The 24,556-nt window shown below is 34.8% G+C and overlaps 4 protein-coding genes across 4 annotated transcripts; 2 read left to right on the top strand and 2 right to left on the bottom strand.

The window, feature by feature from the left end:
- The first annotated feature begins 2,201 nt into the window (after positions 1 to 2,201).
- On the top strand, positions 2,202 to 3,217 carry LOC111020250 (peptidase). Its single transcript, XM_022296897.2, has 2 exons — positions 2,202 to 2,784; positions 2,964 to 3,217. The coding sequence occupies exons 1-2, from the start codon at positions 2,540 to 2,542 to the stop codon at positions 3,049 to 3,051; spliced, it is 333 nt and encodes a 110-aa protein (XP_022152589.1). The 5' UTR covers positions 2,202 to 2,539; the 3' UTR covers positions 3,052 to 3,217.
- A 2,161-nt stretch (positions 3,218 to 5,378) lies between these two features.
- ASP3 (aspartate aminotransferase 3) lies at positions 5,379 to 11,927 on the top strand. The gene is made up of 12 exons (XM_022276577.2): positions 5,379 to 5,755; positions 6,304 to 6,375; positions 6,534 to 6,595; positions 6,674 to 6,757; positions 6,993 to 7,092; positions 7,189 to 7,309; positions 7,571 to 7,734; positions 7,847 to 7,984; positions 8,651 to 8,772; positions 9,060 to 9,154; positions 10,940 to 11,060; positions 11,659 to 11,927. The coding sequence occupies exons 1-12, from the start codon at positions 5,534 to 5,536 to the stop codon at positions 11,741 to 11,743; spliced, it is 1,386 nt and encodes a 461-aa protein (XP_022132269.1). The 5' UTR covers positions 5,379 to 5,533; the 3' UTR covers positions 11,744 to 11,927.
- Positions 11,928 to 11,962: 35 nt separating this feature from the next.
- Positions 11,963 to 19,414, bottom strand: MYB3R-4 (myb domain protein 3r-4). Its single transcript, XM_022276565.2, has 12 exons — positions 19,066 to 19,414; positions 17,790 to 17,997; positions 17,233 to 17,287; positions 16,820 to 16,877; positions 16,394 to 16,488; positions 16,153 to 16,256; positions 15,785 to 15,913; positions 13,855 to 15,547; positions 13,450 to 13,772; positions 13,227 to 13,344; positions 12,962 to 13,147; positions 11,963 to 12,235 (listed from the first exon to the last, which is right to left on the bottom strand). The coding sequence occupies exons 2-12, from the start codon at positions 17,864 to 17,866 to the stop codon at positions 12,161 to 12,163; spliced, it is 2,913 nt and encodes a 970-aa protein (XP_022132257.1). The 5' UTR covers positions 17,867 to 17,997; positions 19,066 to 19,414; the 3' UTR covers positions 11,963 to 12,160.
- Positions 19,415 to 20,359: 945 nt separating this feature from the next.
- On the bottom strand, positions 20,360 to 24,004 carry LOC111010748 (coiled-coil protein). Its single transcript, XM_022284279.2, has 6 exons — positions 23,679 to 24,004; positions 22,880 to 23,007; positions 22,605 to 22,708; positions 22,379 to 22,466; positions 21,921 to 21,982; positions 20,360 to 20,800 (listed from the first exon to the last, which is right to left on the bottom strand). The coding sequence occupies exons 1-6, from the start codon at positions 23,789 to 23,791 to the stop codon at positions 20,648 to 20,650; spliced, it is 648 nt and encodes a 215-aa protein (XP_022139971.1). The 5' UTR covers positions 23,792 to 24,004; the 3' UTR covers positions 20,360 to 20,647.
- Between the last annotated feature and the right edge of the window lie 552 nt (positions 24,005 to 24,556).

Raw genomic sequence — 24,556 nt, 5'->3', positions numbered from 1 at the left:
TGTTAAGTCTTTCTCAACCATTCTTGCATCTTGTTCGGATATGGTGTCGGTTCAATCATGTACTTCTTGTCTCAATCCAACATCTTTATAAGAAGTATTGATTACACGACTTATTGTGTATATTAACATATTAATATGAGTGTGTATTTAAATTACATAGGTTGAGTAAATTATTGGGTAGGCAAAGTTCAAGTGGTAAAATAATATAACAATAGCAAAAATGGTTATTTTTTTAATGGTTTAAATACTATTTTGGTATCTATACTTTCAACTTTTGTTAATTGCAGTCATTGTATGTTTGAAATGTCAATTTTGGTATCTTTATATAAAATGACTATTTTGGTCCATTCATCTTCATTCCCATCTCATGGCTTTCAATTACACTTTACTTACTAAATTTACTTAAATGTAGTCATAAATTCATATCAAAGACTATAAAGTCCGTGCAAAAATTTTGTAAATAAAAACCAAACTAGTCCATTTTTAAAAGTATATAGACAAAGACGAACGTTTTGAAAGTATAATGACTAAAACGAATAAAATTTGAAAGTACACTAATAATAATAATAAACAACTATGATAGATGTTACGAACACTCGTGAATCAGATTAATTAATTTTTAAAAAATTTAAGATTTAAAATAGAGTCTAAACAAACCTTAAAATTCACAAACCAAAAACAATGATTTAAACCTGAAATTGAAATAAAAACAATTTCAATTGAAATTTGCCTATCTCAATTGCTGTTAAACTATAGACTCACTATTAGTTAAATTTGTTAAGATATTATAAGGTCGCGAATTTGGTTAAAATAAAAAAAAAACAAATTAAGAAGTGAAAAAGGACACCTCCACTCCACAAAATCGTTCTCTTCCAACACACAAAAGTCATCAAATTGAAATATTGTAAAAATAATAATAATAATGGTTGTAGAGTCAGACGGTTGTCGCCACCTATCTTAGAAATTAGTAATTTCTATATGTTTTTCGGTACCAAATGTTGTAGAGTTAGACAGTTGTCCTGTAACCTTAGTCGAGGTACGTGTAGGCTCACTTAAACACTCACGAATATAAAATAATAATAATAATAATAATAATAACAATGGTCGAAGTGGAAGTGGGAATTCAAAATTCCAAAAGCCATCTTTTATTCTTGGGAGACAAAAAGTTGATTGGTGTGACTCCATAACTACACTGTCGTCGGATGCTGCGAAATAAAGCCATATCTTGTGGGGGGGTACGACATGTCGTCCAGAGAATACACACACAATCTCCATTGCCTTGTTGGGGAGCCGACGCCCATTCCTTCACCATATGCCTTCGCTCCCATCGCTCTGTTTCTGTCATCGTGCTTTGAAGTCAAGGTTTTAAGTTAAAAAATATAAAATAAAACCAAAACAATTTTGTAGAAATTAATGGTGGTTTAAAGTAAATTACGGTATAACCTAAAAATAAATATTCAATGAAAAATAGAGTCCGTAAAATAGTACATTTATCAAAGTTTTCATCTAATTCAACATTTAAAAGTTCTAAATTCAAAACCTAAAAATACTAAATAGGTTGTTTTTCACTTTTTTTTCACTCATATAATCCAAAAAATGTTTAAAAAAAAATATTAGAGTGAATCCCAAAAACAATTAACAGTTCAAAGTTTCTTATAGAAACTAATCTTGTTACTACTGATCCAAAAAGAAGTTTATTCAATTGGTTATAGTTTAAAGTTATATTATTATTTTGTTTCAAAGTTTTCTTAGTTTAAATTTTCGTTTCAAAATGTTCTATTACTTCTATTTTCTTTCATAATTTTCAATAATTGTTTTTTAAAACAACACAGTAAAATTTAAATACACAACTTTCAACAATAATACATACGTTTAACTAGTTGAGTTAGACTAAAATTTTCAATAATTGTTATAGACCCTAATTTAATTTTATTTAATATTTTGTTTCTCACACCATGATATAATATAAACTGACTTTAATCAAACCATTTATATATATATACACATATTTTTCTTTTTTGAGTAAAACAGGTTGGGATTCAAACTCACAACCTCTCCGTTGCAGATATATGTCAATTACGGCTAAGTTGTTTGGCTAATTAAACCATTTATATTGTAATTTATATCATACCTATTTTATAGTATCTATTCAACCATGTTCGTGCTAGTAATATAATATATTTCGAGCACGGAAGAGTCTGGTACTGCAATTTAAGAAGGGATCGTCTTTACTCGGCCGGAATGGTGGGGAAGGTAACCCATAAAAAGAAAAAAAAAATGTAACGATTGAATATTAAACTAAGTTCCCAGAAGAAAATGAGGGAAAAAAAAAGTCATTAAATATTGGATGGCAAAGCATTTAAAGATGCAGATTACAGTTGAAACCGAGCGGAGGCTATTCAAAGGAGCTGTCAAATAAATGCAATGACTAAAAGCAATCTCCAATCGGCAAACCCTAAACCCCGGCCCACACGCTCTCTGCAATGGCTGCCACTTCCAATTATTCTCGTAATTTCTCTTCCTTTCTGGCTCTGCATCCATGGCGGAAGACGCGGCTCTCAAATCCTCCCTCGTTTTCTTGGCGGCGGTCGTCGTTGTCGTCGGAATCGCCACGCATTCTTTCACGAACATGGCCGTAACTTATCTGGTCGGCGTTTTCGCGATCGCCGGCGTTCTCTTGCCGGACTGGTGTTTCTTTGACCGCGATTTCTCCCGGTGGACTTCTCCGGTCACCGCAGAGGAGAGGGAATCAGATCGGATCTCGACCGGATCTCAGTTACGGAGGTCGGTTACCTTTAATTTCTTCCCTTCCTGATTCTTCTCTTGTTTGATTGATGCGAAAGGAAAAAATTGGACGAGGAGAGAAATTTGATTTCGATTATTTGCAGCCTTGCGAAATTGATTTGGTAATTGTTTTGTTTTCGCAGTTTTTATTTGGATTTTTTGGAATTTGGTTTCTGCAGGTTTAGGATTTATCCAATCAGACTGATTGTTTACACCATAGTTTACAGTTTTGCTCTGTACAAATGGTGGAAATTCATTTCCAGCTAATCCACTTCCCTTCTGCAGTTGGCTAGTTGCTATTCCTACAGATAATTTTCTTTTTCTTTTTCCTTTTTTCTCTTCAGTAAAATAAATCTTTGTGATTTTGGTATTGATTTATGTCACATGAAAAACCTAGTAAATAAATCAAAACTTGTATTAGTTGTTTGTAGTATATATTCTAATCATCGTTTTTTTTTATTAAATATGTATTTTTTATTTCTTGTAATTATTTTGTCCTTCTCGAGGATTATTATAATTGCATTATTAGATTATACTTCAGAGGATACTTGGATGAACAAAATCTTAAGAACGCCCTTGTCAGTTTCGCGTTCTATTAATTGCATTATTCGATATGTTTGAGAATAAATGATTACTCTTGGAGATATCATGTTAATTTGTTTGGTTTCACAATTTTGAAACTTAATATTTGTTAATTTAAAGAATCGAATATATATATATATATATATATATATATATATATATTATTTGTTTTTTTGCAAACAGAGAATCGAATATATTATCATATTTGTAAATAAATGAAAGTATTATTATTATTATTATTATTTAACTTATAGAAAACATCACTATTTTTATATATTAGCTAAAAATAAAAGCGTACAATTAGTTTACTGTGAAAATGAAAATCTATTAGGGTGTGATATATAAGTGAATGATGGGTTTATGGTCTATTGTGGAAATATTTATTTGGAAAGGAAATTTTTAAATAATCAATAAAATAATTAATTTAATAAAAGAATAATAAAATAAACTAATTGGGAGATAATTATAGCTTATATATTATAGATTTCAGATATGTTTAAATGTTGTCTATAAAGAAAATGTGTAACGTGTACCGCTAACTTGACCTGTCCTTGTGTGTCTCGATTGTCAAACTCTAAGTGACAGTTATGTTGTCAATTTTATCAGAGAGTCGTTTCTTTTGTTAGTGAAATTTGCTTAACAAGATTAACCTCGACTCGTACTTTGTATAGGTCGGCGATATGGAGAATATGACGTAGCTCGGCATATGTGTACCGAGTTGAGATAATTTTCCTTTGTCAAATCTCCTCATTTTATCCCCTTTAACCATTATGACTACTGAAATGATTACTAATGTCAACACATGACAGTCGATCAATGACCTCCAACATATCCAAAAACTGTAGGAGCTTTTTGTACCAACCCAGACATAATTTAAGGACAAAAAAATCCGAGCATGTAAACTTGATGTAAACTTGATCCCATATATATTGTTGAACTAAAAATTAATATATTACATTTAGGATGATATATAATAATATTTTTTTGTCAGAGATAATGAATGGGATGATTAAATAATGTGAAGAAAGAGGGGTGTGAAGGGGTTGCTCACAAAGTTATTTGTGTGTAGGATGGATAGATAAGACTCTGTAGAGGTTACGTGTGTATTCAGAATTTTGCGGCAGAAAATTTAAGAATTCCTTAGCATAGACGGAAAGGCTGTGGATTGTTCTTTCTTCAAATAAATTCCTTAACAAATGAATTGAAACTTCTTAAAAAGAAAAAAAGAATTGATTTTAGTAGGATGCAAATTGCAAATGTTAAATTCATAAAGCTGAAATGCGAGCTCATCCAAACCTAATTAAATGGATTTGACACAAAATCGAAATATCAAATACCTATTAAAAGTATTTAAAAATTTAAGTAGGATCTCAACAACTATATTCTATATATTATTTGGGATAAATGGTTTCCTCGCTTAAAGAACCCATGGAAATCAGAGTTAAAGTTGCATTTCTTTTTCCCAATGAAAGTGCCTTCACATTGAAAAAGAAAAAAGAAAAATAAAAAGAAAACTCTTTTTTCTCCTATATATATAATATTAACAATGCATTTACAGGTAAAATTATTAGGCTTCTTATTGTATGATTTGTACCCTTCGTAAACCAGAGACAAAAAAAAAACCAAAATAATACATGAGGCTTCTTATCTTGGCAGACATCAACTCTGTCCCCGAGCCAGAGCCATGGCAAGCGCCCACGTGTCCAGCCACGTGGGAGAGAGCTCGAGAAACGTGCCAATGGAAGAAATTATCCTAATCTAATATCCGCTTCGCACATGAAAGTCACGTGCGAAACCATGGGCCGAACCCGTATGTCTATGGCCCCCCTTTTCCCTCGTGCTTCGTGCCATCATCACCAACCTTACCGCCTTATGCATCATGATCATGCCACGTGTCTTCTCCAGTAATTCCGCTTATATTATATATTATATATATTTAATCGATTTCTAATATTTTAATTTATATTAATGATCTGAAAATATATCGGTGCGATGGCTGGCTGTGGAGCGAAAACTTCGTCTTCGACTTCGTATAAAAGGCGGGATTGAACTGTCAAAAAAACAGCGCCAAAGTTGAAAAAAGGGAAAGAGTAAATCAAGAAAAAAGGAAAGGAAAAAAAAAAAAAGGAAAAAAGAAAAAAGAAAAAGGAAATTCTGAGCACACAAGATGCGCCCCTCGTTTAGCCTTGGGCAAACTGCCATTTCCAATAGTTCGAGTTCTTATAGCGATCCAACTGATCGGAGAATCAACGCTCTCGTCAGGCATCTCGTCGATTCTTCTTCATCCGAAGCCATGGCCGATTCTCTCTCTGCTTCCGTCACCTCCTCCGCGAACGCCGATTCTGTTTTCGCTCATGTTGTTCGCGCTCCTGAAGATCCTATCCTCGGGGTATTCTCTCTCTCTCTTTCTCTCTCCTTCGATCGCTGTAGCTCTTTCTTTCGTTGCTGTACTCATCAATCTGCTTTCGAGTTTTATTGCTTTGTTTGGTTGTGGACAGGTTCGGAGGTCGTTTTCCTCGATTCGTTTTCTTCTTGTGCTGTTATTTTTCTGCGGTTGTCGATTTTTCTAGTGTTTTCTACGTTTGATTCCGACTTGTCTGTTTCTATTATTCGGTATATTATAGAGATGAATTATGTCCGGGCTATTGGATTCTCGTGATCGAGAATTTTTTGTCAGCTGTGAGGGGATCGTGATCGTTAACTTTGTGTTTTACATTTTAATCTCATTGGATGTTGTTTCTGATGTCATATGGTAGTTTTTTTGGAATACGTTCTGGTTATCAGCTGAAGGATCTGGGAATATAAAGACTACCAGACAAAAATCTGCGCAGTTATTTTTGGTTACTGTGCATATTTGCGCACCTTGCATCTATTTATCCGATGTTTTGCAAGTTTTACTAACATGTATGATTTTGTGTTGGAACTTTGAATGGATAGGTGACTGTTGCGTATAACAAAGATCAGAGCCCAAACAAGTTGAATTTGGGCGTTGGTGCTTACAGAACGGAGGTATATTTCTGTCATTTTTACATCGTGATCCTACTATGGAGACAAAAGAAGTGGAAAGTTATGTTATAATTATACCGTCTTATTCGCGATTCAGATGTCCAAGCAGTTAGTATGTCTAGTTAGAAATCTTTTAAAATTGTGGTATTTTGATGTGATAGGAAGGAAAACCTCTTGTCTTGAACGTCGTCAGAAAAGCTGAGCGTCAGCTTGTTAATGATAGGTAATTCTCTTGATTCTTTTCTTGTAAATCTTACTTGACGTAGATTTACGTTGAGGTTTTGATTTTGATGATCTACAGTTCACGAGTTAAGGAGTATCTTCCGATTGTGGGCTTGGCAGAGTTTAATAAACAGAGCGCTAAGCTTATTTTTGGCGCTGACAGGTATGATGCGTCGAACTTTATTTACAGTTGGTTAATTGTTTCCTTTTTTATTTTGTTGCTCTTTCTCCGAAATCGGCTTAATCCCTGATTCAATGGTTTCCTTTTGGAGATAACTTTATTTACACTTGGTTAATTGTTTCCTTTTTTATTTTGTTGCTCTTTCTCAGAAATCGGCTTAATCCCTGATTCAATCGTTTCCTTTTGGATCTTATCTCTAATTCTTACTTTTATGTAGCCCTGCTATTCTTGAGAACCGTGTCACAACTGTTCAATGCTTGTCTGGTACTGGCTCATTGAGGGTTGGTGGTGAATTTTTGGCAAGACATTATCATGAGGTGCGGAGTGCTTAGTTTTTGCGTTGTTGTACTTACTATGCTTTACATGTATCTGGTAGAAAGCTACCTTAACATTCCTTTTTTCTTGTTTTCCAGCGGCTAATATACATTCCCCAGCCAACTTGGGGAAACCACCCCAAAGTTTTTACTCTGGCCGGGCTGTCTGTAAAAACTTACCGATATTATGATCCCGCAACACGGGGGTTGGATTTTAAAGGTTCCAACTGAGGCTCTGCTATAACTGTCTAACATTTTTTTTAAAATTTTATGTTCTACCTCCATATTGAATTCCAAATGTTTTGTCTGCGCTGGAATTTTTGGTGCAATTAAATTATTCTAAACTTGTAACAGTCTTCAATGCTACAATGCTCTCTGGCATCCCAAATGGGAGTGATTTAAGATGATTTGTTTCTGAAACTTCTGACATTGAGCATCACAGTTCGTTAGAATTTGATCGGACAACTTTGATCTGTCATAGGCCTCTTGGAAGATCTTGGCTCTGCTCCATCTGGAGCTATAATTCTGCTTCATGCATGTGCTCATAACCCAACTGGTGTCGATCCAACCCTTGAACAATGGGATCAGATCAGGAAGTTGATGAGATCAAAACAGCTTTTACCTTTCTTTGACAGTGCTTATCAGGTAGAGTTATCCATAGTATAAAATATAAAATTTGTTGCAAGTCAAGAACTAAATAATACAATCTACCCGTTTAAGTTTCTGATGTTTAATGTTTTTGCTTTTGATGATCCAGGGTTTTGCCAGTGGAAGTTTGGATGCAGATGCACAACCTGTACGCATGTTTGTTGCTGATGGAGGTGAATTGTTTGTAGCCCAGAGTTATGCAAAGAATTTGGGGCTCTATGGCGAACGTGTTGGCGCTCTAAGCATTGTAAGATTTTTTATAAGAATGTTCTTGCTTGTGATTCATTGGGATGCCATGTAACATCATATCTTCATTGGTTAATGGAGTTTGTGTGGTATTAATGGCTAATAAAGGTTCTATTATTAATTGAGATGAGAAAAAATTATAAAAGTTACCCTTCCACCTAAAGTCACGTGCATGATTGTCCACTGCATTATTATTCTGAAATAATGAACTCAAAAATTGTATCATAATCCATGGAATTAATTTTTTTTTTCAAGTTAATTCTAAGGAATCTAGGGAAAATTACGAAAACTACCCTTTCCTTTAACCCGAGTGCAGATATAATAACCCCTATACAGTCATCCTTTGCATGCATTATTAACAATTTTCTAAAAATTGAAAGGGCTTATAGTTTTAAAAATTAATGTATGATTAGCATTTATATGCAGGGTAATATGGAAGGGTATTATTTGTAATCTATTCATTGAGGACTGAGGTATACTGATAGCTCTAGAATAGTTTAAATACATGCATTAAAATACAAAAGCTTCTTATTCCACAACAAGAAGAGCATTTTTTCACTCTTTCATATACTAAAGATTTTTTAAGCATCAAGATGGATGGGGGAACTGAGCTGGTATTCCAACTTTACTGCCGTTATTTATGTTACGTTTTGTAACTGTTGGACAGGTCTGCAAGAATGCTGACGTTGCGAGCAGGGTAGAGAGCCAGCTAAAACTAGTGATAAGGCCTATGTATTCAAACCCACCCATTCATGGTGCATCTATTGTTGCCACAGTCCTGAAGGACAGGTAATAATAAAAACATGCCATATGAACCGAACCGAGATTGTTGAGATGAACATAAATACGAGATGCTCGTGTATTTAAAACTATCAGATCTTTTCTTTCCTTACAATTTGAATGGAACCGATCCCGACTCTTCATGCATCGTAAAACCAATTTAATAGCTGCTATTATTAATTAATTGACACTCTATGTACTGCAACCTCATAGTATAGTCATTTCAGTTATATTTATAATAAGTACTTGCATTCTGAAGCTCTTATATCACCTTTATTTCTTGGCTTTAACGTTAGGGATTTGTTCAATGAATGGACTATTGAGTTGAAAGCCATGGCAGACCGTATTATTAGCATGCGTCAGGAACTTTTTGATGCCTTGCGCGCTAGAGGTTGGTATCCTTGTTCTTAGTACTTGATTCTCATGATATTACTGCGTACTGGTGTTTTAGTATTCTCGTTTTGAGTGTTTACTAGCCTTATTGTATCAGTTTCTTTGGAGATTTAATAGCCTTGATAAGAGGATAATGAGGATGATAGTGTAGTCTATGAGGAGAAAGGGTATGGAACATTTGAGTGAGGGATGAAAAGAACCATCAGTTAAAAGAGGCACAAAATTTCAACAGAGGCTGAATCTCAATTCATCATAAAATTTATAATGAAAAATTTTAGCAACTTAAACTTATATGGAAAGGAAATTATCATCATTATTATTAAAATTTACCTTGTAATGATATAATTTTCAAATAAATTAAAATACTCAAAAAGAAGTTTTCAAAATTATAGAATAATTTAAATTTGTTCCCTATCGTTCCACACTGGTAGGAGAAAATTCATCCTCCAATTTTGTAATGAATTAGGAGCCAAAGTGATGAATTGCTGCTACTCATCCAAAACTGAAGATTGTTTATTCAAATTTCATATTTGTCAAGGCTAACTATCTCGATCTCTCTCTATATATATTTTTTTTGCGAAAATTCCCTGGATAATCAACTAACTGGTAATTAAGGCTAAAAATCCCGATCTCTGAATTTTGTTTATTCGATGAACCATCGTGTTTGACTAATTTGTAATCTTGGTATGGTAGATTTTTATTGTTCCTTCATCATGATTAATTCGAAGAAAAGCCGGTACTTGAATTAGTTTTACCAGTTTGGTCCATTTGGTCTTGAATGGTTATTAATTAAGTCCAGGTTAAATTTAGGAAGCTTCGTTTTAGACTTGTTAGGAATTTATTTGACAGCTTTCTCGTGATGCTGGTTTTAGAATCTAGTGTATGTTTAGGGTTTGGTGAGAGAATGGTGTAATGTCCAGAAAACGAATAGATTCTTTTTTGTGAATTTGATATTCTAGAAAACTATGTTCAAAGTGAGTATAGCGCGGTAATTGGCATACCTTCTAACTAAGAGGTCGTGTGTTCGATTTTCCATCATACATGTCATACTAAAAAAGTAAAATATTTTAGAAAAGTCTAGTGGATGTGAAAAAAATTACCTCCATCGAGATGGGTCAAATGAAGACGCAGATTAAACACAATAAGGAGTAGGATGTGAAAAAAATTACCTCCATCGAGATGGGTCAAATGAATGACGCAGATTAAACACAATAAGGAGTAGGATGTGAAAAAAATTACCTCCATCGGGATGGGTCAAATGAATGACGCAGATTAAACACAATAAGGAGGAGAAAGAAAAGGAGATGAAATCTTATTTTTATCAGAAAAACTGAACATGAAAGGCAATAAATCAAGTTTTATATTTATGGATGGAGAATCTTAATAAGATCCCATTTAACCTACCTCTATCCTAATTAAACATAGCAGTATAACTTTTTTACTTAAATTTTGTTTTGAATTCAACAAATGTGAAGGGAAGGAATTTGAACATTCGATGAAAAGAAAGAACAGATGTTTTTACTGTCAAGATAGGTTTTGTTGGCAGTTTGCACATAGCAATATAACTAAACTAATTTAAAATGCTTTCAGGTCGACGTTTATTTACTTAATAAGTAAAAGAATCGAAAAATTTTCTGTTGTGATTCGAGTCACAATCACAAATTGAATTGAATCAACGGCGGAGATGGGAGATTGGGAGGAGTGGGGTTTATTTATTATTATTAATTTAATATTTTTGTGGTGGAGATGTGTGGAGGAGGATTATGATGTTGGTGAGTGGCAGGTACACCTGGTGACTGGAGTCACATCATAAAGCAGATTGGAATGTTTACATTCACAGGACTCAACTCCCAACAAGTTAGCTTCATGACCAAAGAATATCACATTTACATGACATCTGATGGGTAACCTCTACCACCTTATTTTAAAATATTATCTCTTTAATATTCCAATCATTTACATATATATCTATAGATGAGACGGGAATCTTATTTTATTTTTTGGTGGTTGGCGTTTTTTTTCCCTCTCTCTATATTTATTTCTGTTTGTTTTTTTAAGAAGAGAAAAAAAGGCAGGTTTAATAATTGTGTTTTTAGGTTAAATTACATGTTTGGTCCACCATTTTCGAGGTGTGTCCAATGTCTTTGATCTTTAAAAAGCATAACAAGTCCCTAAACTTTCAGTGTTAAACATAAGGCGTTTGAATTTTAGGAAACTGTAGTTGATCGTGAATTTATTAGGTACAAAAGTTGAATCAAGTCACTTTTTAAAGTTCCATAAGTTATTAATCATAATTTGAAAAATTCCTTGTAATTTAACTCTAGTTTAAGTCCTGATGTTTTTCTTTCAAATTTTGAATGCGAAAAAAAAAGAAGTGAAACAATACATTTGTTTGCGTTTTTAACCCATAGAAAGCAACTCTCAGAGTCTCTGTCCTAAAAAGTTGAACCAAGTTTTCAAAAAGAAAACATTTAAAAAAATTTTAAATTTGACACCGTGCAGGAGAATCAGTATGGCAGGTTTGAGCTCCAGGACCGTCCCACACCTTGCGGATGCAATCCACGCAGCCGTTACACGCGCCCTCTAATTTCGTCGCCAGCCTGCGGGGGGGAGTACATCATTTTCATTCCCTCCACAATAATTTCAGTTTTGCAATTCACAATTAAATAAAATTCATTTGCCCGCCCCACTCCGGTCAGTGGTAAATTGTTGTATTTGAGACACCTAAAAACATACTTTGCAGTTTTGCAATCTTGAGTTATTATTTCTCATGTCCTAAAGCTTTCTAAATTGATGACGCCGTTGGTTCAAACTACAAGTAACATCGATAATCAAGATATCTCAAATCAGTGAAATTGTGACACAGAAGTAAGAAAAAGGGGGGGAAAGGTAGACATGATTACGATGTTACAGTAGGAGATAAAAGAAGGCTGAGTTTTGGGTACCAATGGATTGCCATCTGCAGCCTTAGTGGATAAGAAGCGGGGCTGGCTGGCGGCTGTAGTTATCCCACAATCGGTCCCGACCCCACCTTCCCTGGAGACCCGCATTCGCTGAAGTCCAACACGCGACAATCTGCCTGAAAATGTATTCATAAAATGTTCACCATCTCATTTTGCCAATTTACCCACTTGTCTTAGATAAGACAATACATTTTCTTAAAGAGGTATCTACGTAAATGGTGTAATAAACTACCCATGATATTTTATGTATTTTCAAATATAGTAAAAAGTATGAACATAATTTAAATCGAAGTCAAACTTAATATGATGTATAATATACTTAGAAAAGTCCAAATATATTCAAGAAGAAAAAGTTGTGACATTTTCTAAAGTATGGAATGAAATCTCTCTTCTTTTTGCTATATTTAAACAAGGAAATGCAAAGTTGTAGGTTTTGGAAAACATTTTTTAAAGTTATGATATTTTTGTGAAGTTTATAATTTTAAAATTGGACTGTGAAAAAATATAATTCACCTTTGGTCTATCTTAAATTAAAGAAACAATAAAAATTTAAGCCACACATAATTACTTACTTTCTCACAATTTCATTTGTAATATATTCGAATTCTTTCAAAAACAAAAACAAAATTTTCTAAAAACTACTATTTTAGTTTTCAAGATTGGGTATATATTTTGAAACGCGTCCATAAGTTCAATTTCGAAAAATAGAAAATCAAAAAAACATTTCATAAAAAATTTGCCACTCTAATTTTTAGAATCGAAAAAAAAAAGAAAAAATTCTCCAACACAACGTTAGAAAGGAAGGACTTGGAGCAGAATGGTAAGAAACTTATGATACGTACCAGAACAGTTTCATCACAATGGGAATGATGCTTCATGCGCGTTCCCTTCAGCAGAGTCTCTGGAGTTTCGTTTCCCAACACCTCATGAGCATTGGCGCATGCAGCTGCCGTTCGCTCGCTTACTTGTTTCATCAACCCAATTGCATCAACGCTTCTTTCCTTCGGGCTCGAGTAATACCCAATGTCCTGATCAAACAAATCCAGAAATTACAAAGTTACATATATTTCTCCCTCAGAACAAACCCAAATAATCTAAACTACCAACCTCGATCGTTATTTCTGTATCGATCCTCGGCCCCGGTAGGAACGAATTGAGAAACCATGGAGACATCCATGCTGATGGGGATTCAATACTTCTCTTAAAAAATGGAGATTCTCCAGGCCTAAGACATATCTCAAACTTCAAAACTTAACCAACTTCAAAGAGTAAGGCCAAAAATGTGAAGAATAATAATGAATTGGAAGAGACAGAGGGTGATGAGTCTTACAATGAAGCAGCAATTCCAGTTATGGTAATTTGGGGGCGATTATCTTCTATCTTCTCGAGGGAAGCAGATGAAGTCACAGGCAGTTCTCGTGTCGTTGCGACCGAATGATGTTCGGGAGGGCTGCTGCTAGTCCTTCCATGTGAATTCCCAGAAGACACTTTAGAAGTATTGTCTTCTGCATTTGAGGGATCATCCAATCTACTTAAACAGTGTCTTTTCTTAATTCCTTTACTTGAACTCAAAGCTCTGTGAGAATCAGCTTGATCAACAGAATGGAGCTGCAGGTCGTTGGCGTCGTGTTCAGTCAGGACTCCAGGAGGCACCTGCCAGAAGTAAAATTAAGAATCAGATTGTGTTCATCAAACAAGAAAATCTCCCAAAAAGACTTGTCGAAAAATAACTCACAATTTCAGCTGCAGATTGAACCCAGATCATCTCGATATCGGCATTCCCTTGTTTTGTGTAGTCCTGGGAATGGCTTTTCGGGACACCATTCTCTGAAATTGTGACATTTAGAGATTCATCACCATCATCTCTCTTGTTTTCTCTTTTTTCAATGGTACAATATATATTTTCTTTATCTTCAGCAAAATCTTCTGTGGTCCCTTTTTGGTCAGATAGAGATAATGTAGAAGCTTTGTCAGGCCCATCATTGAACACAACATCCAAACGTGAAAAGGTTTCTGACAAACTGGATGTCACAGCAGTTTCAAGCTTCTTGTCAATTCTTCTCTCCGAAAGAGGAGACATTAACTCGCGGTGGCGTTTCTTCAAAATGGATGGTGTGCTGGTGAAAGTTTTGGCAGCGCTTTTCAGCACAGCATCTGGACTAGCATCGCAAGATGGCGAATCCCATAATCTGAATGGAGTAACACAGTTTAGAGAGGACATCATCAACTGGCGTATGCCAAGTGGGCTGTACTCCTGCATTTCACTTCCAGACTGTATGAGATCACAGCTGAAAAAAGGAACATCTAAACTTGGAAAACGAGGAGGCTCATAACAAAGAGCTCCCGAGTCTTCATGTTCATTATGTTGTTTTGCTCTTTCATCCGAATGAGTACAAGTCCCCGTGCTATCTGCAGCTGTTGCAATTGTATTCACACAAATTAATTTTGCCGGGTCTTCTGACACACCTGGATGTTCTTGCATTTCTGAGTTATCTGTCAGATGAAAGCAGGAAGGCTTGGATGGTCCACCGTTATAGACAAGCCCATCCTGTTGACTAGTCACCAATGGAACGACCACGTATGACTGAGACACCAGATTTTTCTCCTGCACATCAGATCCTGAAGGATGTATTTGTGAAGTTGAAGTATGGCTATTATCCGCTTTTTGTGTGCCCAAGGATTCAACTGGAACTTCGTAATCGTTCAATTCAGATACATAAGAGCCTTTTCTAAGATTAGTAGTCCGATCACATCTGTCACTTTTTGCATCTGAGAATAGGACCCTGCAACACTCATCATCAGATATAAACATACGCTCTGCTTGAACGCAAGCTGTAGCTCCTTTTTCCATCGAAGAATTTTGAGCAGAATCGCCAGCTCCATGACTCTCACCCATCCTAGTGCAAATTGCTTCAAACTGTGAGGTTTCTTTACCCAATTCTAATGAAGAGATGTTAGGAAACTCGTTCAAATCACATTGGTAATCCCTATCCGAAGTTATTCTACAACCATGCAAGTGATTTTGCTCTGAAGGCGACAAAGAGTGACCCATTTCTTGAGCAAACTCAGTAATTTCATCCACGGAATGGTAGTAAGGTGCAGAACTGGATACCGGGCTGGAACTTTGCTCCTTGCCCAACCCCGAATTCTCAATTAACTGATATTCCTTTCTCATCTGCAGAGTTCCACATGCTAAATCACTCATAAAGCTATCAGCAACTGTTGCATCTTGACTGCACTCTGAAATCTCCTCTGTTTCCATTCCATTCAAGCCACTGTCATTTCCACTGCCAACAGAAACTGGGAGTTGATTTGGTTGTCCGACAGAAATTGGATCTTGAAATTGTGTGAGCAAGCCAGAGACCAAGTAAGAATCCAGTTTCTTTTTGACAGAACTGTTCCAATGATTTTTTATAGCATTGTCTGTCCTGTTGATTATAAAAGCACAAATATAAAACCTTTCATCATGAGTTAAAAATTTTCCAATTAAAAACTGAAAAGAAATTCAGTTCTAGGGAACACAGCTGCAGTTTAAAGAATCCAAAAAAGTTCACATGTAAACAACTTTAATCTGAGAAGGTTGGTTTACAGAAATACAATTGAAAATGCACATGAAGAACAATCCCGCATAATGCCTAAACTTTAAGCAACAAATAGGGACATACCTTCCTGGTAAGAACTTTGTTAGCTCTGCCCATCTGTTCCCATAAATTTGATGAGCACGAATTAGAGCCAACTCCTCTTCTTGGGTCCATGCTTCTTTGTTTATATTAGGATTAAGGTGATTGTGCCACCTGACAAAAGGATATATTTTATGTAAAAGAAAAGAAATATGGAAATTACAGACGAAAATTTAATAGAAGTTCAAGTACGGATGCAGGAAATGTTCAAATTGATGGCAAGAATAAAAATCACAATGCCTTCCAGAATAGAAACAACTTTCATCTGAAAGAATTTACAAAAGAGATGATTAAAGTAGAGCAGAAAAATCAAAATTCAATAAATCAACAAGAAAATAACTCCATTGTCATACCTTTCTCGGCATTGCTTACCAATGCGTCCAGATAGATGTTTTGCAATTGTGGACCACTTTTTTGGTCCATATTTGTTCACCAGTTCAATAATGATTTCGTCCTCCTGTATAGAACTCATAAAGCAAACTGGTAAGTTCAAGTAGGATTCCATAAAAAGAGTATATTTAATTGAAAGGATATGCTGATTAAATTATCATGACATGGAATAAAATAAAGAACTAACTTTCACAAGTGGATCACCTCTTTAGACCATGGACCTTTGACAAGTTCAGGATTTAAAACCTTTTGCCACCTATGCAGACATTGTACGTCAGTCCGATCCTTGAAACATCCAGCTACAAACAACCACCACGACAAATGAACCAGTGATGCAATAAAAGAACATATTGGTTCATGCAAAAAACTATTCATCTTGGAAAAAGGCCTCCTTAGATAAGGCACAATTAATCAGGTTATTGGTCATATAATCATCCAGAACAGAATTAATTAGTTACAACATAATGTACTTTACATTTAAAATAGGTTAACATGGATATGTTCCTAGATCAAAAATAAAGCCCAGCCTACAAGAAGTAATGAACGGGAACATCTTCAGTATAATAAAATCTATCCTTGGCCTCTATAATAGGTCAATACACTAAGGCACAGGATAATATATTCAGTTACCTATTTTCTTCCAGTTCTTGCCTTGGAAATGATCAACTGCTTGCCGCAGAATTTCATCCTAGAAGTGAGTAAAAATAGATTATTCAACAGATGAGCATATAACTTCTGGAACAACAAAATTAACTCAAAATAAAGTGCATCATCATGAGAAAAATATTGACAACCAAAATTCTTTGATCCATGACCAAAAAAAAAAAAAACAAAAAAGAATGCAAACGGAGATATAACTTTTTTTTAAGAAAAGAGATCATATTCTTTAATATCAGAACATCTTAAAATCCAGCCCTGTTGCTCAACTTAGCCTTTGACCTTCAAAAAAAAAAACAGCACCAATTTCTCTTTCAACCACCATGAAAAATACTATCTTATAGGCTGCAGCACGAGATCTCCACTATGATAAACGATAGGCTTACCTCTTCAGGTGTCCACTGTCCTTTTGTTGAACGTCTTGTAGGGCCAGTAGTTCTCCTAAATGTCCCCCAAAAGAACACACAGAAGAATTTAGTTTGTCTTCCAACAAACTAATAGGGCAGCAAATACGAGTGTCAAGCAACAGTATATGAACATATATGTGGTACAATGTAAAAGTCAATTTGAACATAAATGATAAAACCACAGCAATTAAAAAAGAAAAATTCTTGTTGAATCTGATTCCTACCTAGGGAAATTAAATTACAACCATTTATCGGGGAAAATGAAAAGAATGACAGGAAACAAGCTAGTTACAGATATTCCTTGCCAGTCAAAGGAAGTCTGTGGGAAAACTTTGAAGGAAGATAATCTGTTGTGCAGGACTGAAAGCTATTGCAACTAAAATAGTGCTTATTTGAGTTATGGTGGCAAGTTTGGTTTGGAAGACTTGCAAAACCAACAAGGCACCAGTAAAGTGCAAATGGAGAGACTATAAATCATGTAGTACAAGAAGAAATAAGGAGCCAAGCATTGGATGCCAATGGATTACTGAAATTACCCATGGAGAGCACGTATCTTCTGGTCCCGAACCCCAGGATTGTCTGAAGGACTGGAGATGGTCTTATCACCTTCCATAACTCCTTAACAAATAGGGAAAAATGCATAATATGCCAATTCCTACTCGACAATGGCTCGTTCCAAGGAATGTGAGCCAAACCATTATATTATTCCTATGTGGAAAAATCTACCATTTCATCTGAAGATTTCTGCACAATAAATACAATAAGTCAAAATTTTGAGGCAGCTGAGCAAAAAAATGGTAGTGGTACGAGAAAATAAAACATGGGGCTGTCGCTACAATATATAAACGTGGATAGTCATTATTTAAAGGCGAGAAACAAACCAAAAAATGATAGTTCCAAAAGATTAACTTATAGCATTTCAAAGCAGTATAAAATCTAATCTCGACGTGGTCTTTGGATCAATGATGGTTGTAAATCATCAGTGCAGACAGATTGTGGATGTAAATTCAGTCACAGTTTCGGTAGTTAGTCTGTATACAATAACTGAAACATATGAATTAGATATTCCTCCAGGGACAAAATGAATGGATATCCGCATTCCCAAAATTCACGCTAAGTGAGAAAAATGCCTCATCATGCAAATTTAATCACTAAAATCAAGTCTAAATCCATATCAAGTAAAGAAACCGAAAGATATAACAATTGAATACAACTTCGTTTTTTTAGAGGAAACGGCAATTGAATCCAACTTCAAGGAAGTGGAATAACCTATCAATCCGTTAATTAAAACTCGCAATGCATTAACGTTGTCAGGTTCAAAGCTAAATGTCAGGTTCAATACTTGCATCAAAACCTATCATACTCCAAACCTCAAAATGACGAAAATGAACTCAAAAGAAACCTTAACGTTGTCAGGTTCAAAGCTAAATGACTTCCAAGAGCCAATTGAAAATGTACGAAACGAGGATCAGATGAACGACTAAACAAAAATTCAATTTCTACCACCGTAAGAAGTGCGAAAAATATCAGATAAGTAATTAGTTACACGTTCCAACTCCAGAAAAGGAAAACGCTACATTCTCTTATGTCCTCATAAACTAGAACAACAACGATGATTAAATAGAGAGCATTTCATACTTCAGAAGATAAATTACTCAAAATAGAACGGAAAAAAGTCGCAGAGTTCACAAACATAGATTGAGATACCTAAAGAACTTCGAACCGCAGCGAAGAAAACAAAAACCGACAAGAAGATCGCAAAATCAATAGAAGTTAAAAAAAATTAACCAAAGAAACCCTAAACAAACTCACCGGACTCTGCGTCAAGCGGCAAGGTGCAGATAAATCGAAGACAGAAACTGGAAGCAGCAATCGAAACCGGACGCATTAGCGGATCTTGATGGACAAGTCGAGGAGAAGAAATTGTTTGGAATGCACCGAAGCAAAGAGAGAGAAAGAGAGATGAGGAACTAGTAGAGAAAGCGAAATGGCTTAGAGAGCGTTAATTTAAACGGTCCGGAGCTCTATTCAAACAAAAAGGGGCGGACTAGAGAGATTCAAAACCAGCGGCTAAGATGACGGCACATTTGAAAATTGGACGGTGAGGATTCAGACAGGTGTGAACCAGTGCTGTCGCTACCGACAATATTTACGTGTATGGTTGTTAACTAGTTACACTTATTTATTAGTCTTTAACAGGAATGATAAATTTCAACCTGAGTTAAATCATAAATTAATCTTCCGCATTATGTAAGAGGTACAAATCTCTATCCCATTTATTATTATTAAACTAAAAAATAAAATAAAAATGGAAACAATAATTTGTATTATCCGTCGATCTTTATTTTCAAACATGATTTTAAAATAAAATGAACCTATTTATCAAAATAATATATATATATATATATATATATATATATATTTTTGGTCGTCGACTTCTAAAATTAATATTTGACTATTGAATTTTTTTAAGTCTACGAAGATAACTAAGAAGCTTCTGAATTTTTCATATTGGGTCTAATAGGTCACCTAATGAACATAAAATTAAAATTTTAGAGACTTGTTAAATAGTTTTTAAAGTTCAAACTATTTAGACACAACGTTGAAAGACTAGTAAAACACTTTTCAAAAGTTTAACGACAAAACTTATAGTTGAACCAAATAGATAGATCTAATTCAATTTATAGTTATAAAACCAAAGTCGAACCAAATTGAGAACCTTACTTCTGTTCCCTATCTAAGAAAAAGGATAGGCGTTCAAAAAATGATGCCTAATAAATCGATAACCATGATAATCGAGCCAAAACCAGAAAATAATAGACCAAACACGAGAGAAACAGAGTCAACCAAAGCATTCAAATCGAAAATCTTCTCATTTGAAAAAAAAATGGAAAACAAGTGGTTTTTCTTACAGCATGAGCACAGTTTACTTTTGGGAAAGGCAAACACGCCACACTTTCAATGATAGCTTTTCACCTGCCTTTGAAGAAATTGGGTACTAGGGTCCAAACAACAACCAAAAGACCAAAAAGAAAACAACCCATTATAAAACCAGAAAAAAAAAATTAATTCATACCCAAAAGAAAAAAGCAGCTTTCTCTCACACTGTAGGCCAAAATGAGCTAACTTATCATCATTTAACAAGTAATTACAAGTTAGAGAACACCATTTCTCCGCTCTCTTGAAAAGGCACAGCAATTTCCTTTTTGTATAGTCATCAACAAGTAGACATAAACAAGTTGAATATTCAGACTAAGACAATTTAATCACTCACGAGAGGACAACTTTTGGGCCAAGAACCACTAACTTGAATGGCAGATGATGGCCTTCTCTACAGAAGAGCAAGTTTTAGCTGGCTCTTTTTTAGCAGCATTTGTACTGATTAAATGTTCGATCACATGAAATCGTCCTCCAGCTCTTGTAGTGATTTGCTTGTTGCTGCAATCTGTTTGTTAGATGTCATCTTCTCCGACACCATCAAACCCTTGTAGCTCCTTAGCTCCGCTTGCCTCTCTTTTTCTAACCTATCCAGTTCCTCGCGCCGCTTCTGCAAAGAAATGAAATCGAACTGAATTCCAAGACTTCAAGAAAAATACCTAGCAAAGCCAGGTCTGATGTACAGATTTTTTAATAGACAACTATCAAGATGATCGTAGCCACTAGCACAATATCCAAACAAATTTTGCACTTAATGCTGATGTAAACACTTCTACCCTTGTGAAGAAAGACAATAATAAACTGAAATATGATGCTTAAGCTCGAATGTCTACACAGAATATGGGTTTCTTCAGCAACCAGCTTCTTTAAGGAAAAGCTAAAACCACAGTGAAAACAACAGATTTATCAACGATTTTTTATTAAGCTGCAAGTTACCTGCTTCATCATCAAGAATTTGATTCTATCTCATTTAACAAGCAAAAGGCTATAAAGCTTTTTAATTTTGTTTCCAATACAAGAGTAAAGGGCATTTTTCAAGGTTGTCTCTGAAGTCAAAAGTATAAAACAATATAGAACGGACACTACTTCTATTCATAGACGCTGCCACCATCAATCATAGGTCCCTAAAATGTGTCACAAATCTATTCTAAGAACTCCAAAGTTCACACTATCTCAATAAGCAGATTAGGTTTTTACCTTCTTCTTCTTCTTCTTCTTTTTCTTATTCTTTTGTATATTTTACAATCACAAACAAAAATGTTTCAACTTGTCATTTAGCAACGTATATAAAGTTGAGACCTTGAGAGTTAACAGGCAAAACAAAAATGACATGCATGTCTAGGGTCTGTGCCATACACATCAATTAGGGGGAACCTAATAGGTTAAAAGGAAAGTTTCTCCCATGTAAAGCCATAGGCAGACCAGCTATCTTTTTTTTTTTTTGAAATCCGTGTGTCCGGGTCAGCTCGCGCGCACCTCGACTAATCACGGGTCAACCGCCTGACCCTACTACATTTGGTTGACAAGATAACTCATAGGATATTAAATCCTAGGTAGTTGGCCACCATGGTTTGAACTCATTCCCTCTAAGTCCTTGACTATTTACAAAGGCCCTCATTGACCACTTGAGCCATCCCATGATGGTTATAGGCAGACCAGCTATCTGAAAATCAAATAATGAAGCCCAAGATGTAGACCTAAAAAGAGCAGTTACGAAATTTGTCACCAACCTTTTCTCTCAGGTGTTGCTTTCTCTCAGCTCTTTCAGCTGCATTCACTGCTTCACGTTCGGCTGTATAATGGAAAACAAAGTGCTCATATTATCTGTTCATGACAAAATTTAAGAATTTTTTTGTTTTCAAATACAAATGGATGTGAAGATGGGAAGACTATAATATATTTAATGTAAGCCATTGGGAAACTACTTCATACGCTTCATTGCCAAAAGAGCAAAACATAACATAATTCTTGAGGTGCATACTTAGGAGTTAGGTGTGCATAAATGCTCTAGGAGTAGAAACTGCATATTTTTGTTTAGGGAAAAATAATGCAGATGCAAAATGTGAAGCCCAAACACACTTCAATTCTACAGAAAAAATAAGACATCATGTGGGAAGCAATAAGCATTGGTACAAGAAATGTAATTTCATATTTTATCCTTGCAGCATGAATGAAATTTCCAATTTACCTTTCAAATCAGGCTTTCTTTCCACTTTAGTCCTGTTCAATCTATTGACAATGTCATTGATCCGTTTTTCAACCCTTACAGTTCGGACCTGAATTATGTATAAAGACAAAGACTTGTAAAATAACCTTGAATATTCCCATCCATAAAGAACACGAACTTTCTTAAAAAATTAAGGGAAGACAGAAAAGTCTTTATCCACTTGCCATACTAAAACAATGAAACTTACCATCTTGGGGTTATGAAAACCAACTTGACCAACATCCATGGAAGCAGTTTTCTTCAAATTGGACCAAGGCGTATAAACAACATCAATGTTGTTTACCTTGTTTCCTATCAGATAAGAAGAACAATTCAACAATCATTGGCAGAAACACACACATGTACTTTAAATGTTCGATTTATGATCAAACATACAGACGAGCGTCACAAGCCTAGTTCGCTAAAGTTTAACCACAGTCGAGCATTTTTCTATCTTCTGCAAATAGACCGCTCAAATTTTACCTTGAATGGAATTTGCTTTGACAAGCTGAGCACAATCCTCCAGCAACCCTTCACTTATATCATCAATGGTCTGACCTTTTTGCAGTCTCACATAAACATGGGCAGACGACATTTTGTCCACGTGGAACCTACACAAAACGACCTTTGTTTAGAATTTGATTTTAAGCCAAGTCCTCCTAACATGCAAATCAGATACAAAAGGAAGGAACCCCAGAAATAAGAACAAAAACTGACCCTTGAAACAAAATTCCCGCAAAGATATGCTTATAAAAGTGTAGAATGAGTAACAAATTATGAATTTCTTACGAAATGATAAATTAATTAATGATAAAGTGTAGATATGCTTTTTAGGGTTTTGAAATGTAGAGTTCTTTAATGCAACGAAACAATCAAGAAAGTGATACGCCTGAGTCCTGCATCGCTGGATAAGGATTGGGCAAATAGAATTCAAGCAATCAATAAAGATAAGAAACTAGCTTCCTTCATAATCCACCACTCAAATGCTTCTGTGTTAATTTTCAGTGTCATCGTTGTTCCCAAGAAATACACAATCAAGCTCCGTCAAGAAAACCAAGAATAGCCGTAGCCACTATTGCTATTAAAATTAAAGCCAATAGCAAACACGCAATATTCCGTTGTCATTTCCAGATGCATCAAACAAGAACGTAAACATCAGTACTTCAATTCAACCCAACTTGATTATAAGAAATCAATTCCATCCATATCTCAGCAAAATCGACGTCAAATAACAAACCAAAAAAAAGAGAAATAAATAAAGAAACCCTAGACGGGAGATTACCAAATATCCTCGGGGAAGCCGTATTTGATGAGCTCCTCGTTCTCGTACTTGTCGAGACCCATGAAAATGGTGTAATCGCCAACGTCGGGGCGGGCTTTGAAATAGAAAACCATTGTGCTTCGATTGCGTTTACACAACCCTCCTCGCGAAAACGAAATTGGAGAGAACAGAAAGAATTAGGGTTTTCAATTTGGGGGAAAATGAGAGAGATTAAGCCTTCTGTGTTATGTTGCGTGCGATTTTGATCGGACCCTGATATTCTCAGATAGCGTGGAATAATCATTTTAATCCGGCGACCCCAAATTTATATATTTGATTGGAAGAAAAAATTCTTTACGCAATTGCTTGGGAGCGTCTATTAAAATTTAATCGACATTTGCATGTCTATTTCAAATTTTATTTTAAAATGGTGAAATTCTTATTCATTAATTTATATATTTTTTTAATATAAATGTCGATTTCAAATTTTATTTTAAAATGGTGAAATTCTTATTCATTAATTTATATATTTTTTTAATATATTTTTTACTTTATTTCATCGATAATTCTATTGATATCTTTGTTAAAATTAAAAATAATGATAAAAAAAATAGGATATTCGAGCCAACTTTCACACATCAATTATTCTCAGACACATTGGACTATCTTTGTTATATTTTTAATAAAGTGTTTAATTTAATTTCTTTTAGAAGTGTTTAAGTTAAATTTGGTTGGGTGTAGAAAGCTTAACTTTTATTTTTTTTATATCTATGTGTCAAGACAATTTGGGTACACTTCGACTAATCAAGGCAAATGCCCGATCAGAAAATCTAACTAATTATAGTTACACTCTTATTAACTAATTTAACTTTTTTTTAGTTCAATGATGTGAGTGAATA

The sequence above is a fragment of the Momordica charantia genome, assembly GCF_013281855.1.
Source record: "Momordica charantia cultivar OHB3-1 chromosome 11 unlocalized genomic scaffold, Mcharantia_2.0 BLBB01000011.1, whole genome shotgun sequence".
Taxonomy (NCBI): domain Eukaryota; kingdom Viridiplantae; phylum Streptophyta; class Magnoliopsida; order Cucurbitales; family Cucurbitaceae; genus Momordica; species Momordica charantia.
The sequence above is the reverse complement of the archived record's forward strand: the minus strand, read 5'-3'. Positions and strand labels throughout refer to the sequence as shown.